Below are 15,904 nucleotides of genomic sequence, written 5' to 3'. Positions count from 1 at the left end.
CATTCTTCCTACCAAAATGCATCACTTCACACTTCTCTGCATTAAATTTCATCTGCCATGTGTCTGCCCATTTCACCAGTCTGTCTATGTCCTTCTGAAATCTGTTACTATCCTCCACATTGTTTACTACATTTCTGAGTTACGTGTCATCTGCAAACTTTGAAATTATACCCTCTATACCCAAGTCCAGGTCATTAATATAGATCAAAGAGAGCAGTGGTCCTAATTCTGACTCCTGGGGAACACCACTGTACACTTCTCTCCAGTCTGAAAAACAACCTATCACCACTACTCTTTACTTTCTGTCCCTTAGCCAATTTTGTATCCATGCTGCCACTGTCCTTTTAATCCCATTGGCTTTAATTTTGCAAACAAGTTTATTATATGGTACTTTATCAAATGCCTTTTGATAGTCCATATACACAACATCAACCACACTACCCTCATCAACAATGAATGCTGGAATTCTGACAGAAAAACAAGAAATCCTGGAAATACACAGTGAGTTAGTTAACAGCTGAAGGAGAAAAGAAACATTAACATTTCAGGGGAAGCTCTTCGTTAGACCTTAAAGATCTGCTTTTGATCATAGGTATATTGTCCATTAGCAGGAATTGGGAAAGATTTCTGCTGTTATCTGTAGAAAAGTCATGAATAGCAAACAATCTACACCTTTCCCAGTAAGATTAAAATGGATTTATGAGTCAATAATGTAAATGAACCATATAACCTAATAATTATTGGTTGTAATTTTGTAAGCTTCTATTAATTATGTCACATTATTAATGCTTAAGTTTGAGTGTAACCATTTGTCAGTGATTCAAAGTGTACATTCACTGTCATTATTCACCATGGCTGTTGTGGTCAGCATTGTTGTGGGAAAAAAATCACCACTCGGAGTCAGACTTAAAGATTCAACATGCAGTTTATTGGACAAAGTACTCTGGGAGAAGGCTGGACACTCCGCAGCACCGCAGCTCACTTCTCAACTTTAAAATGGTTGTCATGCTTTTTTATACCTTTGAAATACAGATTTCAGTAGCTTTTACATCATAAATCTTGATTACACACATTAACCAATTAAGTCCGCACAGCAACAACAGACAGTTTATACATTAACCAATTAAGTCTGCATAGCAACAACAGACTGCTTACGCATTAACCAATTAAGTCCGAACAACTATTATCACCTTAAGACAGCATGCCTTTGTTTTATGCAGTCTGGTTCTATAGTTTTATCAGTTCGTTATGAAATGTCCTTTGTCTTCCCAGACTGTAAGCCAGTTCTGAAATGTACAAGCTCAACACTTTCAACTGTCTTTCCCACAGTCACAGAATCCATTTTATTTAATAGTGTCCCTTTGTTAATAGAATCCATTTTGTTTAATAGTGTCCATTTTATTAGTAGTCAAGCGTTATATTTAAGCCTTTAATTAAGGTTAGTCTAATCTACACAAAGCGCATTTCAATGTGGTTTTAGGGTAAATACCACTGTCATGTACCCAATAGTCACTTCATCGTTGCCTTTAATTCAACAGTCCAAAATCCACGCTAACAGCATAATGTGGACATAATGGCGGACAGCTAATGTGATTCCTATATTTAAAAAGGAGATAGAACTAGTCCAGGGAACAATTAGCTTAACGTGGGTGGTAGGAAAAATAATGGAATCCCTACTCAAAGATGTAACAGAAAAACATCCAGAAACTGAAAATATAACAAAGAATAGTCAGCACGGATTTCAAAAGTGAAGGTCATGCTTGACCAACCTTATTGAATTCTTCGAACAATTAACAGAAAGTATAGTCAAGGGCAATGCAGTAGATGTAATATATTTGGATTTTCAAAAGGCCTTCAATAAGGTATCGCATAGTAGACTCATGACTAAGGTCAGAGCATGTGGAGTCAGGTGACAAGTAGCAGAATGGATAGTAAGCTGGCTACAAAACAGAAAACAGAGAGTAGGGGTTAAAGGTAGTTACTCAAGGTGGTGTTCCTCAAACATCGGTGCTGGCACCACTGTTGTTCACCATTTACATAAACGATTTCGACTTGGGAATCTGAAGTACAAATTCAAAATTTTGCGGACGACACCAAATTGGGAGGTATAGTTAACACAGAGAGGACTGTGACAAAACACAGGAAGACATTAATAAACTTGCAGAATGGGCCTGTAATTGGCAAATGAATTTCAATATAGATAAGTGTGAGGTGGAACATTTTGGTAGGAAAAATAAGGAGGCCGCATACTCCTTGGAAAATAAGGGCTCGATTTTTGGGTGAAGGAGCGGGTGCGTTGGGGGCGGGTGGGGGGGGGGGCTCCGAAAATCGCTGAAATCCCAAGCGGGTTCGGAACACGGCTCCAACTGGGTTCCCCAGTGATGCGTCCAGGTGCGCGTGTGCCTCCCGAATGCGGCAATTAAAGCCGGCGGGATGATGATTTGCATAGTCTGTCAGTTGAAGTACTTGAACTACTTGATTGACGCCACATTTTGGCAGGGGTGCGATTTTGAAGCATCCTCAGTGTGTTTCCCCTGCTGTGCGAAACACTCCCTGTTGCAACAGACATGTTTCAGCCAGCAGCCAGTGGGAGATGTAAATGCTTATTTGACAGGTGAGGAGAAAACCTCATTTATTGCAGCAGGGCACTCTGTCACTTCAGACAAAGTTTTGGCTGCAAGACCTTTGTGTTTTCACTCAAAATTCTCACTCTCCATCCAAAACTCTGCTGTTCAAACATATTTAACTACTTTGCGGACCCGTCAAACTCACACCGTCAGGATCGGGGGCGCCATGGCTGCATTCATCACTTCATCCGAGGACAAGCAACATCACCAGCCTCGCCAGGCATGACATCCACCTCCGCCACATGGAGCTCCACAACATAGTGCTGCACCACAGGCACCTGCACGAGAGCACAGAGGCCAACAATAGAGAGAGCGGCGTCGCAGGAGGCACTACCCTCGCAACACTGTCTACAGACCGAAGCTCAGCTTCCTGGACCTCTCTGAGGAGCAGTGCATACGGAGGCTCAGAGTCAGTTGCCAGGTAGTCACAGATATCTGCAGCCTCCTTCATGCCGAGCTGCTCCCGGCTGGGCTGAGCAGCATCTCCTTACCTGTCGCTGTCAAAGTCACCACTGCCCTCAACTTCTTTGCCTCTGGATCATTCCAGGGTGCAACCGGGGACATCGCCGGGGTCTCTCAGTTGTCTGCACACAAGTGCATAAGGCAAGTCACCGACTGCTGGTTTCGCAGGGTCTCGCAGTACGTCAACTTCCCCATGGACAACCTTCGACAGACGGAGAGGGCAGTGGGATTCCACGCTGTGGCTGGCTTCCCACGGGTGCAGGGTGTAATCGATTGCACCCATATAGCAATACGAGCACCTCCACATGAGCCAGGACTGTTCGTCAACAGGAAGGGCTATCACTCTATCAACACTCAGCTCGTTTGTAACCACCGAAAGAGATTCCTTCACATGTGCGGCAGACACCCTGGCAGCTGCCACGATTCCTTCATCCTCCGGGAATCCAACATCCCATCCCTCTTCCACCACCAGACTCCCGTAGGGGCTGGCTCCTTGGGGACAAGGAATACCCCCTACACACGTGGCCCATGACACCTCTGAGGAACCCCATCACCGAGCAACAGCGTCGATATAACGACAGCCACATCGCTACTAGGTCTACAATTAAGCATGCTATAGGGCTGCTCAAGATGCACTTCAGGTGCCTTGATGGTTCTGGGGGAGCACTTCAATACACACCAGACAGAGTGTGATGCATTATAGTAGTATGTTGCAACATGGCACAACAGAGAGGGGTGCCGCTTCAGGAGGCCACGTCCACATCTGCCACCCACATTGAGGAGGACGAGGAGGAGGAGCAGGAGCAACCCATGGGCAGAACAGCGGCTCACCTGGCTGCTCGTGAAGCCAGGGAGTCACTGATATGTGAACGGTTCTCCTAACATCAGACGGTGTGAAGAGTCCAGTCCTCACATCACCTGGATAGAGCAGTGCCCACACCAGCACCCCCCACCCCTCCCTGCACAAAATAGTCATGCAACTACACATATACCCACTGTAGAGTGACCCAATGGGTGGCATCAAGTGTCGGCGTCCATGGTGAAGCTCATGAAAAGGCCTTATTACAGAAGCCAGTCAAGAATGGCCAAGACGTGGCAGTAGTGGTGACAATAATAATATTTAATGTGAGTTTAACGAAAAGCAAATATAAATAAAAAACATGAGCAAATATCAAACACCCTTGTGCATCCCCTTCGTGCTTACAAAACCTTTACCTTTCGCTTCTGACTACTTCTACATGGTGCATCCCCTGAGGCTAGCCTTCCCTCCATTGCAGACATTCCTGCACTTACCTGTGACACTATGTCAGAGATTCCCTCCCATACCTGTGCCACCATTCCACTCATGCAGGAATTGGACTCCTCCATCCTCTGCTATTGTGGAGCGTGTACGTGGCACCTGTTCCAGCACTTCGCAAATGTGCTGCTGCCCCTCGATCATTCTCCTTTTAAAGGATGGCCCCCAGGGTTCAGCATCTGTGTCCAGCTGAGCAGAGCTTGGACAGGAGTGCTCCCACTGACGCGGACTCTCCACAGCTGCCCCTGCCACCAGTGTCTGCTCGTGCTTGTTTGTGGTAACTCACCATGTGTGACCCCAACTAACTGCTGACTAGGACCCACCAAGGTATGAGTATCTGCGCTGGTGGATGGCTGGCTCAGATGTGACGGTGCAGCCTCAGAGGCTGGCAGGTCCTCTGAGGAATCACCCCCTGCTGTCACTGCAGTCGCTGAAGGCCCTGTAAGAGAACAGAAGGCAATATTAAGCATGATCACAGATGTGTCATGTTGCGATGAGCATACTGAGGTGCTGAAGATGGCAAGGCATTTTAACATCATTTCCTATTGTAAGTGCTGAATGTTAAAGTTCTGTCACCAAACATTTGTCAGGTGCCAGTCTCGGGGTCCCCGACAGACAGGCACTCGAGGGTGCGGCGCGGCTCAGCTCCAGCACCTCCGGCTCCCCTTCTGTGAGGATGACAATCGTTGCGGCCCCCTTCCGGTCCTCTCCCTCTGCTGTGCATTCTGGGCTCTCTTCTCCTATAAGGGGAGAGAGTACAGACGCGTGAGTGAGTGATGGTGACGTGGCCAACTGATAAACGCATTGGTTTGGGTGAGGCTGACCGTGAAAGAGATGCATCAGAGGGTGAGTATGAGACAGAGCCATGACATTGTATGAGGATTGGGTTAAGTGGTAATGGTGGGGTGAGTAATGGGGAGGTGAGGAAGTGCAGGTATGTTGAGGATGAGCTTAAGTGGGTCTGAGGAGTGATGTTATAGAGTAGTGTTGGCAGTACAGAATGAGCTGCGGGGTAGGGGCGGTGATGTGGAAGATGGAATGTAGGAGAATCGGTAAGTGTACTCATTTTGGCTGACCTAGTTAGGTCATTGAAGCGCTTCCTGCACTGGATCCAGGTGTGGGAGATATTGCTGCCGCTGGTGACCTTCTCTGCCGCCTCGAGCCAGGCCTTCTTAGTGGCAGAGGCAGGCCACTTCCTCCCATCCGTCGGGTAGAAGATATCCCTCCTCCTCCCCTTCCAATCCAGTAGCACCGGGAGTGAGACTTCACCAAATCTTGGAGCAGCCTTTCCCCTCTGCTGCTCCATTGTGGTGTGTGGGTGTTTGCTCCAGGAGCATCTCCAGCTGACAGCCTGTGATGCGGGTGCGCAGTCCGCCCGCTGCGCAGCTTTCGGACGGCAAACCCAGAAGCCAAGTGGCTCCAATTGACCCGCGGTCGTGTGGGAAACGGACAGATTTTATTGGGCGGGTTACCCACCTGCCCAATCGCCCCTCCGCTGCCATCCCACCTCCCCGCTAATATTGAGGCCTAAGAGTCTAAACGGGGTAGAGGAGCAGAGAGATTTAGGTGTACAGATACACAAATCGCTAAAAGTGGCGATCCAGGTTAATAAGACCGTGAAAAAAGCAAACCCAGCACTGGGTTCATTTCTAGAGGGATAGAATTGAAAAACAGAGAAGTTATGCCTAACTTGTACAGAAACTTGGTTAGACCACACTTGGAGTACTGCAAACAGTTCTGGTCTCCACACTATAAAAAGGATATAGAGGCACTGGAGAAGGTGCATAAAAGATTTACTAGGTTGATACCAGAAATTAGAGGTTATACCTATAAGGAAAGACTGAATCGGCTGGGGCTCTTTTCTCTGGAAAAGCAAAGACTGAGGGGTTACCTGATAGAAGTCTTTGAGATTATGAAAGGATTTGATAGGGTAGACGTAGAGAAGATGTTTCCACTTGCAGGGGAGACCAGAACTAGAGGCCATAAATATAAGATAGTCACTCATAAATCCAATAGGGAATTCAGGAGAAACTTCTTCACCCAAAGAGTGGTAAAAATGTGGAACTCGCTACCACAAGGAGTAGTTGAGGCAAGTCGCATAGATGCATTTAAGAGGAAGCTGGATGAAAACATGAGGGAGAAAGGAATAGAAGGATATGTTGATAGATGAAGAAGGGTGGGAGGAGGCTCACATGGAGCATAAACACCGGCATGGACCTGTCGGGCTTGTTTCTGTGCTGTAAATTCTTTGTCATTCTTTGTAATTGTAATAAAAAAGGCAGAGCTGAATCAGTCCATCATGTGCACCTCAGTGTATATTTTAGATATGAATATGGATAGCTTGGAGTTATTACAAGGGAGAAATCTTATTTTGGGGTTTTTGTGGCTGCTATAAACTGCTCAAGCTTTTCTCTGGTTGTTTAATGGGTCTGAGGCGATTGTGGTTGGGGAAGGGGAGGGAAGTTTAGGGCAGGGGAGGCCCAAGGTTTCCCTCCAAGGCTCGGGTCTGGATCCACAAGGAAACCTTCAAAAATGTTAATAAATCAAACTTACATGAGCCTCTTCTGGCCAAGGCTCTTAAAATTGCTCCTGGGAGTAAAAAGATGTGATCTGTGTTAATGAACAGAGTTTGATGTTAACCAATTTTCTGGCTTCTTAAGAACTAGTTTAAGCAGCAATTGAAATGTTTTGAGCAAAATTACTCTGACTTGACTTCAAATGAAAAAGATGTATGTGATGACTGCTCATGAGCTGGTGCTAAAATAGTGGAAGGAAGGAGAAGATGCTTTGCGACCTGAAACAGATGGAATCACGTCATCTGGAGTGTACCCGAAGTGTCCGCCCCTTGACGTGATCTAAACCTGCCTCTATTTTTAGCTTCAGGTCAAAGCATTGGCCTGACATACAGCAAGTGTGGGTGCACCTTTTGGCAGGGGCCTACGGCCAGAATTGAGAGCAGAATTTCAACCCGTACCGAGAGCCTGAGAAGCCTCTAGCAGTGATAATGGTCGCTGGGTGTGGGTGTGGGTGTGGTAAATGCATGTCCATTCTTTCTCTGAGTAGCAAGAAGTGTGTAGAAAACAGCAGACTTTCCTTATGGCCGGCATGCTGCAAGTACCCCCTTCGGGTTCCTGGGGCATGTGTTACCATCAGGGCCATCAGTATTACTCTTTGTATATTTTCCCACCACCTTGTGTGCACAGCTTGACAAGCTTCTGTAAGTCACCCATAGTTTCCTATGAACTGAAACCCGCATCTATATTCTCTGCTGTATTTGAGTTAGTAGTGCCAGTTCTAACAATTAACCTCAATCACAAGAAATTGTTTTCTGGAGAATACGTGGGATGCCCACCACATCCTCTGTCACTCCAGATCGTGGAAGATATCACACAAGTTGATCAACTTTATGAAAGTTAAACTGAATTTATTTACAAGTAAAATTATATTTAGAACAAAAGACGTGTGCAGAATACTATATAGCACAACATCAAATTTACATAAAAACTGGATTGACTGTTCTAATAACAGTCCATAGTTGTTCAGCTTTTCTGAACAAACATTTGGAAAGATGATTTTTGCTGGTCAGTCCCTAAACTCTGCTTATAGAGCCTTAACCTTCCATATCCTGTAAAGCAAAATGACAAACAGAAAACTGAAGAATGCAAGAAGGTCCCTGGACTAAAAGAGTAGTTTTCCTTTGAAGTTCAAGCAAATTCCTTGAAGATGGGATTGCCTATCAGCTTGATTTACATTAGAATTTGTGCCCCTGGCACAGAGCTTAAATTTTGAATAGGGAGGTTAGCAGGCCTCAGGGTTTTCTGTCCGTTAATCTTAACAGACAGAAAATCCAATACGGCCCCCAACCTTCCCGATATTCACTCCTGCAATGCTACGCTCCAAGCCGGGATACAACTTTGTAAAATCTATGCTCGAGCACCAAAGCAACGCAGTGTCCCTATGACAATAACACTAATCTTAAACTATAATTTACAGTGGATCTCCATTTGCATAGCAATTATGGGAACAAAGGGCCATGTGCATCCAGCAGTAAATTCACAGATGCCAGACCACCCAATGCCAACACTGACACACCAGATGCAAACAACACTCTTGTCTGACAGGCCAATCGCAGAATATTTTGGTTTTAAAATAGACTTTCTCCTTCAGAAATAACTTTAAATTGATTCTTGATCAAAGCTTTCTGTGGCTCTGAGTACAGACAAACTATTTCAAACGAGCAGTTAGTTTGTTTTCAGTGAAGTGCTTGGAATTTCATCTTGGGTTAGCACAACTAAACAATGATACATGTACAAGAAATGCACGTTTCATGTGAAAAAAAATCTATTTCTTTCATATGCAATATTACAGAAATATAACTAATATCATTGTATGAGTAGGCAAAGCATAAATGTATTAAAATTGTATTGTGAATGACTGTGCACACAGGATCAGTATGTTGAAAAGGACTGCTGAAATTTGCTACATCTGCTGATATTTAGCCTGTTAACATGGTATGATTGAATTTTACTGAATGCAGACATTCAAACTGTGGAAGTGACAAATATGTCTGTGCATTAAATATATTCATAGGTTGTGATGTGTCCAAATATCTCTCTTTCAACTGTGTTTGCTACTGCTGCTAGTTCAGTAATACTTGCATGCTTTGTAACTTTCTTATTACTTACAGACCTTTATAATTAACCCTCATTTGGAAGGAGTCATCCTCATTTCTGAACGATGATCTGCATTTTTCAATATGCACATTGATCTTATCGCTCACTTTATGTATTGAGATTTATTTTATAACAAACAGAATAAAAGAAAGATTTGTGAGATCCCAAAGCTTCCCCTGAATTCCCAGCTGTGAATTATTTATTTTGCGGGTTCAGTCTTTAATCAAAAAGACTCCGAGGTGTTTTGTTCTAAAGTATAATAGCTTTATTAAGAAGTTATAATAAGTAGCAAAGATGTTAAAATACAAAAGTACAATTAAACATATTAATAAGATGTTCGCATACAACCTGGCAAAGTTTATCACCGAACAAGGTTTCGAGGTGCACCTCTCGAAGATCCTTGATATTACTTAAGCGTGTCCAGCCTTGCTCCGAGAACGTTCTAACAAATTCGATTTAATTCTCATCTTATATACGTTTTTAACACATTCGTTCTATACGGGGCCTCCCATCAATCATCCTCCCTGTCTCATGAATCTGCCATCCGCTTTACTCTCTTACATTCCAGATGACACACAACATCTGACATCATTGCCTCCCATATGATTAGTTGTCTCTGACTTAGCAAAGACATTTATCTTTGCCCAAAGCACACCAAACTAAAGACAACTCCCTTTACCCATCTTAGACACATGAGATAAGAATGACAAGGATGCTCATTACTCAAGGGAGGCCTCCCTACACAAGGTAACCAAAAAGCTTAATGACAGAGAACAGAAAGCCTTGTTCACAGGAAAAAGCCTATATAATGCTTTTCCTAATTTTGGCAATATTATACAGAAAGCTTATATAACGCTTCTCTTACACCAGTTAATTGGGCTGCACGTAATATCGTTGAGTGTTCATTGTCATAAAATGTTCCTTGGGTTGTAAGGTCTGCTTACACTGCGCAATAACAAGTTCACAAATTTCATGATTGTATTTCTGAACTTATAAGAGATCCGTAATATGACAGATACTATTTCATTTGCTTTTTTCTGTGCATGTTGATGCAAAACTTTACACACCTAACCCATGATAACTCGAGGCCCGTTCTCACAATCAAGTTCATCCTCACAGTTTTGAAAAATTACCGATTTATTCTGTGAATTGGCAGATATGTATTTTGTAGTTGATGAGTTAGAGAATCATAGAAAGGTTACAGCACAGAAGGAGGCCATTCGGCTCATCAAGTCCGTGCCGGCTCTATGCAAGAGCAATCCAGCTAGTCCCACTCTCCTGCCCTATCCCCGTAGCCCTGCAAAATGTTTTCCTTTCAAGTACTTATCCAGTTCCCTTTTAAAAGCCAAGATTGAATCTGCCTCCACCACCCCCTCTGGCAGCCCATTCCAGATCCTAACCACTCGCTGTGTAAAAAAGTTTTTCCTCATGTAACCCCAGCTTCTCCAGTTTATCCATGTAACTAAAGTCCCTCATCCCTGGAATCATTCTAGTAAATCTCTTCTGCACTCTCTGTAAGGCCTTCACATCTTTCCTAAAGTGCGATGCCCAGAACTGCCCAAGTGCGATGCCCAATACTCCAGTTGTGGCCGAACCAGTGTTTTATAAAGGTTCATCATGACTTTCTTGCTTTTGTACTCTATGCCTCTATTTATAAAGCCCAGGATCCTATATGCTATATGCTAAAGCTAGCAAGGAATGTTCCTGTAAATAATCATTTCACCACAGAACCTAATTTTTTTATCAATGAAAATACAGATTGGTTGCTGTTACAGTCATGAGCTAATGGAGGGCCTCCTGGTCATGTTAGGGTAGATTTTCCAATCAATTAGCCATGATAAATGGGTGTGAAGTGCGTGCAATTAATTGAAATGTAGTCGGTGATGTCTTACAGCAGATATCTGCCTCTAGCGCCTCGCTGAATGATCTGGTTGGTGGTACCCAAGTGCCAGCCTGTTTTCCACTTGCAACATTTAAATGAGATTCTGCTGGTGTCATTTAGATGTCCATATAATTTTCTGAAGTGGGCATCCAGGGCTGTGTTGCGTGTGGAAGTGCTTCTAAGGAGGCCAATAGGAGACTTATTTGGGGAGGTTTCCCTCGATCCAGTGTGCCCGGGCGCAGTGACAGTCAGAAGATTGAGCAGATTGGAGTGCACGCCTGTAAAGGAACCTGCCAGATTTCCCCCCATTTAATACTCAGAATGGGCTTTATCTGCGCTGTAAACCTCTATGGTTGTACAACTGGTGGCAGGTTGCTAGTCAGGCCAAGCTGCACCAGAGGCATACCATGCTCTCTTAGCATGATGATGCTAGTCTGCCATCATGGCACATGATGTTCTGAGTGCAAGGCAAGAAAAAGGTACAATGAAGAATGTCCAGGGAAACCAGATCAAAGAGAAGAATGATTTAGATTTCAAACAACATTTACATAGGCTCGAACTCCAGCCAGTAGAAGAGGCCTATGGCACAGTAAGTATCCTAACCCAGGTTTTTCAAAGGGTAGCAACCCTAATTGATTGTCGGTTTTAGATATGTGTAGCACAGTCAGGCAGGTGGGAAAAAGAGCTGGCGAAAGAGGGCAGGCAGCGGCAGATGGAGCAAGAGCTGACAGAAGGTTACAGCATGAGTTGGGATGTGAGCCAGAGGTCAATGGGGGAATGAAGGTGTCGAGGAGGATGTTACAGTCTGGTCCAATTAGATCATCTGTTTCAGTCTTTCGAAAGGAAGTTTATCCTCCTTTGTATTAGTGTGGTAAGTGTTTTTTTTCACAAATGAATGCTATTACTGGCTCAGATCTTCCAATGAAACTGCCACTCCAAATATGTTTTTGATACATTCAACGAATAACTGTCTAGAAGGTGTATGCTTTTTTCAACACTTGTTTATCTTCCTGGCTTATTGTACAGTCAGATTTCAAATTGATGCGTGCTTTTGTAGGCTAAAAAAGATACTTGCAGAATCTGGAGCTGATCCATGTCAAAAGATATAATAAAGAAATGTGATTATTGCCAAATAATATTATCCCTCCAGCGTATAGAAGTAAAAGGTGGCGGCTTAAAATGGTACAGAATTTTCATTTGATTAAATAATGCTTTTTTGCACATGAAAGACAGTGAAACCACAATATTAGTGCAGGTTGACAATGACTTGTGCCCAGTGATGTTCAGTAGTTGGATAAAACATTTATTACAAGATCAAAGAAAGATTTTGTATTTATCTAGAGACTTTCACATCTTCAGGATGTCCCAAAGCACTTTACTATAAATGAATTACTGTTTTGCAGGCATTCAAACTGAGATGAGATGGGGTGGGGTGGGGGGGGCTTGCCTCTTAAAAATTGACAAGACCAGCCATATTTGCTGCCAGCACAGGTGTGCCATGCTGTGGTTGAGTGCAGCCCAAATATTGTCGTTCTCACAAAATTGGGGCTATAATATACTGGAGTATATTATGTTTTATATGATATATACTTTATATTATACTGTACTTAAATACAGTGGTCCACATTGTGTTGACTATATCTGGAACTTTAAAGTAAGCTATAAAAAAATTAAGATTATGTTAGGAATTAATTAAGCGAGTAAACATAAGGCCAACACGAAGAACGGCAAAACTGCTTAGAGACTTTCTTGAAATGGCAGCAAATGGAAGGCACGCTGACTAAATTTATCAGCTTAGCAAATGAACTGGGTCGTAAGATTTATTGTGCAGATTACTAGATTCAAAACTTCGCAAAGTCAAAAGATTCCTGAAGCAAACTTGAAGCAAGATTACTTTTCCAAAGTGCATCAAATGATTTTTTGGCAACATTGATTTTTTTTTTAGGGTAAATGAATCAGGTGGGGTTATCAAACTTGGTAATAACCATTAGCCATGTTCAAAGCACAGCACATTTCTTATTTCATTAGGCTGTCGCATGGCATGAAAGAGAAGCACTTTAATAGACTAACATATGGGTGAGCAACTGGTGGGCGGACATTGATCAATTGCAACGTTATGCAGATACTGTAGGGAACGTGGTATGTGGACACACGGCGCAATTAGTAATTATATAATGATCCTGGATTGCTAGTTGAGTTAATATAGACATCATAAAAAATAATTGGATTTCTCCTGTGCTATTACAGTGCAACGTAAGAAAATATAGTATGAAATAAAGTTATTTGGTCAATATTGTTGCTTTCAAAAACGTACAACTTGCACTAACCTGAACCCTGCTCATGTATTTAGTCAGATGGAAAAATGAATAACCACAGGTAAAATGTTTGTTATAATGGTGCTCTGTGAAAATTTCTGGTCCAGTAACTTAATTGAACACAAGCACGGCATTACAGTTCATACTATTCAATCTTGAACAGTTTCAGTCTATAGATGACTTTACCATATTCACAGCAGCCCAGAAACAATGGCCCCGATATTTACGGGGAGGTGGGGAGGGAGCGGAGCTGTGTGTCAGTGGCCGAGAAACCCAAAAATACCGGGAAGGCAGAGGACCGGCCGAGTTTAGCCAGATTGAGAGGCTGGCCAGCTGCCGGGCAGGAAAGCCTGGTGTAGAGGGCAGCAGCTGGGGAGTGCTGGGAATGTTCCCTGGCAATTAAGATCGGGGGTCAGTGGGGAGGGGGCTCAGAGCAAGGGAGGGAGGGAGACATTGCCAAGGGGGGGGGAGACATTGTGGGGGGGGGGGGGGGGGGTCGGCTGATCGTTGGCGAGGGGTTTGGCAGATTGGGGGGGGGGGTGGGCAGAAGATGACGACAGGTTTGCTTAAGTTGTGCTTATTTGCTATTGTACTACAACAGATTTACTACATTGCTAAAATCCCTTGGTTTCCTTCATCACATGGAAACAATCTCATAGTCTTCATTATATTTCCTGTGATTACCATCTAATTATTTTATGGAGTACATGATGCCAGCAAACACAATGCACATGTTGAGGAAATATTAGCTAATGTAAAATGAGGTGGTTGAAGAAACTAGTACCATCAATCCATCTGTCGCAATAAATATTAATTCTACCAGAAGCCGAGTGCCTCACTGACACCAGCTCAACTTGAATATTTAACGGTCGTGGAATATTCATACCACAACTAAGAAGTGAGCAGAGGTGTTGCGACTGGAAGTGTATCTATAAGCTTTATAGTTATTAACTCTTCCAATACCACTGGCTTAAATTTTTCATTCTAACTGGAGAGTTAAAGTCTCCAGTGACACAGGAGAGACCTACATTTAGAGAAATCTGTAACTACTTGCTATTCAGGCATGATAATAAATAGTGTTGTAAATGTGACTTTATTAACACTCAAATGTTTTATCTCTTTTATTTGCAGTGAATTTTGACCATTTTCAAATACTACGTGCAATTGGAAAAGGGAGCTTTGGAAAGGTATTTATGCTGCAAGCAACATGTTTGTTTAATTATGCACATGTCATAATTTTATGCACCAATTTCTAATTGTAAGATAGATTGGTTGTGTTGATTGTGATGAATACTGAGCACTCTTCAGATTTGAATGTACAGGAAATTATGCACCGTATAACTTGATGTTAAAACTTGCAGACAGCCATGGAAGAGGAAGAAGAAGCTATCAACACTATACCAGGTTGCTAGTGCTTATGATTATTTTATCATACCAAGTGAATGCTACATCTATATCAAAGATGAAACATTAATTCCCTAGATGTGAGGTAACAAAAATCTATCTTCAGAAATGTTTCAGTATTTAACAGACTGCACATGTGAGTGACAGTGAAAGTGAAGAAATTCAAAGACAAGTACACTCCAGTTAATGGGAAGATTCAATTTAATTCAATTTAAACCATGATTGCTCTTTAAAAGGTATGGTTCTTACATGGTACTGCAGCATTTCCATTGTCAGGTTGGTAGGTATAAATACATTCAACTAGTCCAGCAGTGAGAGTCTCATTTATATATAGTTAGCTAAGTATACTTGCCTTTTATGATGGGTGATGATTAGGTTTTTGAGAAATAGATGAAGTGTAGCTGCTGCAATTACTTGAAGATGTTTCACATATCACCCCTTTAACTACCATACACTACACCTAATCCCAAAGGGTTGAACAGATTTTGTAGGCTTTATAAGTTTTCTGTTGGGGATGGGTTATGACTTCAATCTTTGTATACTTTCAAGGCATTATTACTGCCAGTAAAAATAGGTACATACACTTTGAATGATGTTTGTTCAAAGAAAATGACTGGATAAATTGAACCACAGAGGTTCCCTTCATGCCATATTCAAAATGGCAGCTGTGAAAGAATAAGCCCCAAAGCAGTGATTTATGTCACAGAAAACAGGTAGAGTATTCATTTTGAGTAAGACATTCTGTTAAATTTCTTTCAAGTTCAGATCATTATTTTTGGAAAGCAAGGTCTCGTAGAATATGTGAAGTACTTAAATTTATGTAAATTGTGTCCATATTTTGTCTGGCATTTTAATTCTCCTGTCTAAGGCTAGTTGTTAACTATTTACATAGCATTAGATATGCAGACGGAGAGGGTATTGATTTTTGGAAGGTTAGGTCATATTTCATTAAATGATGCAGTGCCATATAAAGAAAAAATACATAATGGAGAATAAATTAGATATTCCACTTCAGTATGCATTCTGTTTAGATAATGTATAGCGATAAATATAATTCTCATAGATTTTTTAAGAGTTTACATTCACACATACATAATGAATCGATTGTATATTTTGCTGACAGTGTTTGTGGGAGGAGTACATTGATGCATTGGATTTCTTGGCATGGTTATGTCTACACTCAGAATAATATGAGATTTGATAGTCTGGTGGGTGGTGGGAACCCTGCTTGCTTGTTATATTGG

The 15,904-nt window shown here is 42.4% G+C and overlaps 1 protein-coding gene across 4 annotated transcripts in view; it reads left to right on the top strand.

Moving 5' to 3' along the window:
• Positions 1-15,904, top strand: part of LOC137340313 (serine/threonine-protein kinase 32C) — a 285,602-nt gene that overhangs the window by 118,751 nt on the left and 150,947 nt on the right. For all 4 annotated transcript variants that reach the window (XM_068002737.1, XM_068002735.1, XM_068002736.1 and 1 more), the window contains exon 2: positions 14,388-14,443. In XM_068002737.1, the coding sequence (XP_067858838.1) occupies positions 14,388-14,443 (56 nt within the window). The remainder of the gene's footprint in view (positions 1-14,387; positions 14,444-15,904) is intronic.

This window comes from Heptranchias perlo, chromosome 21 (genome assembly GCF_035084215.1).
Source record: "Heptranchias perlo isolate sHepPer1 chromosome 21, sHepPer1.hap1, whole genome shotgun sequence".
Taxonomy (NCBI): domain Eukaryota; kingdom Metazoa; phylum Chordata; class Chondrichthyes; order Hexanchiformes; family Hexanchidae; genus Heptranchias; species Heptranchias perlo.
This window is presented reverse-complemented; position numbering and strand designations above follow the sequence as displayed.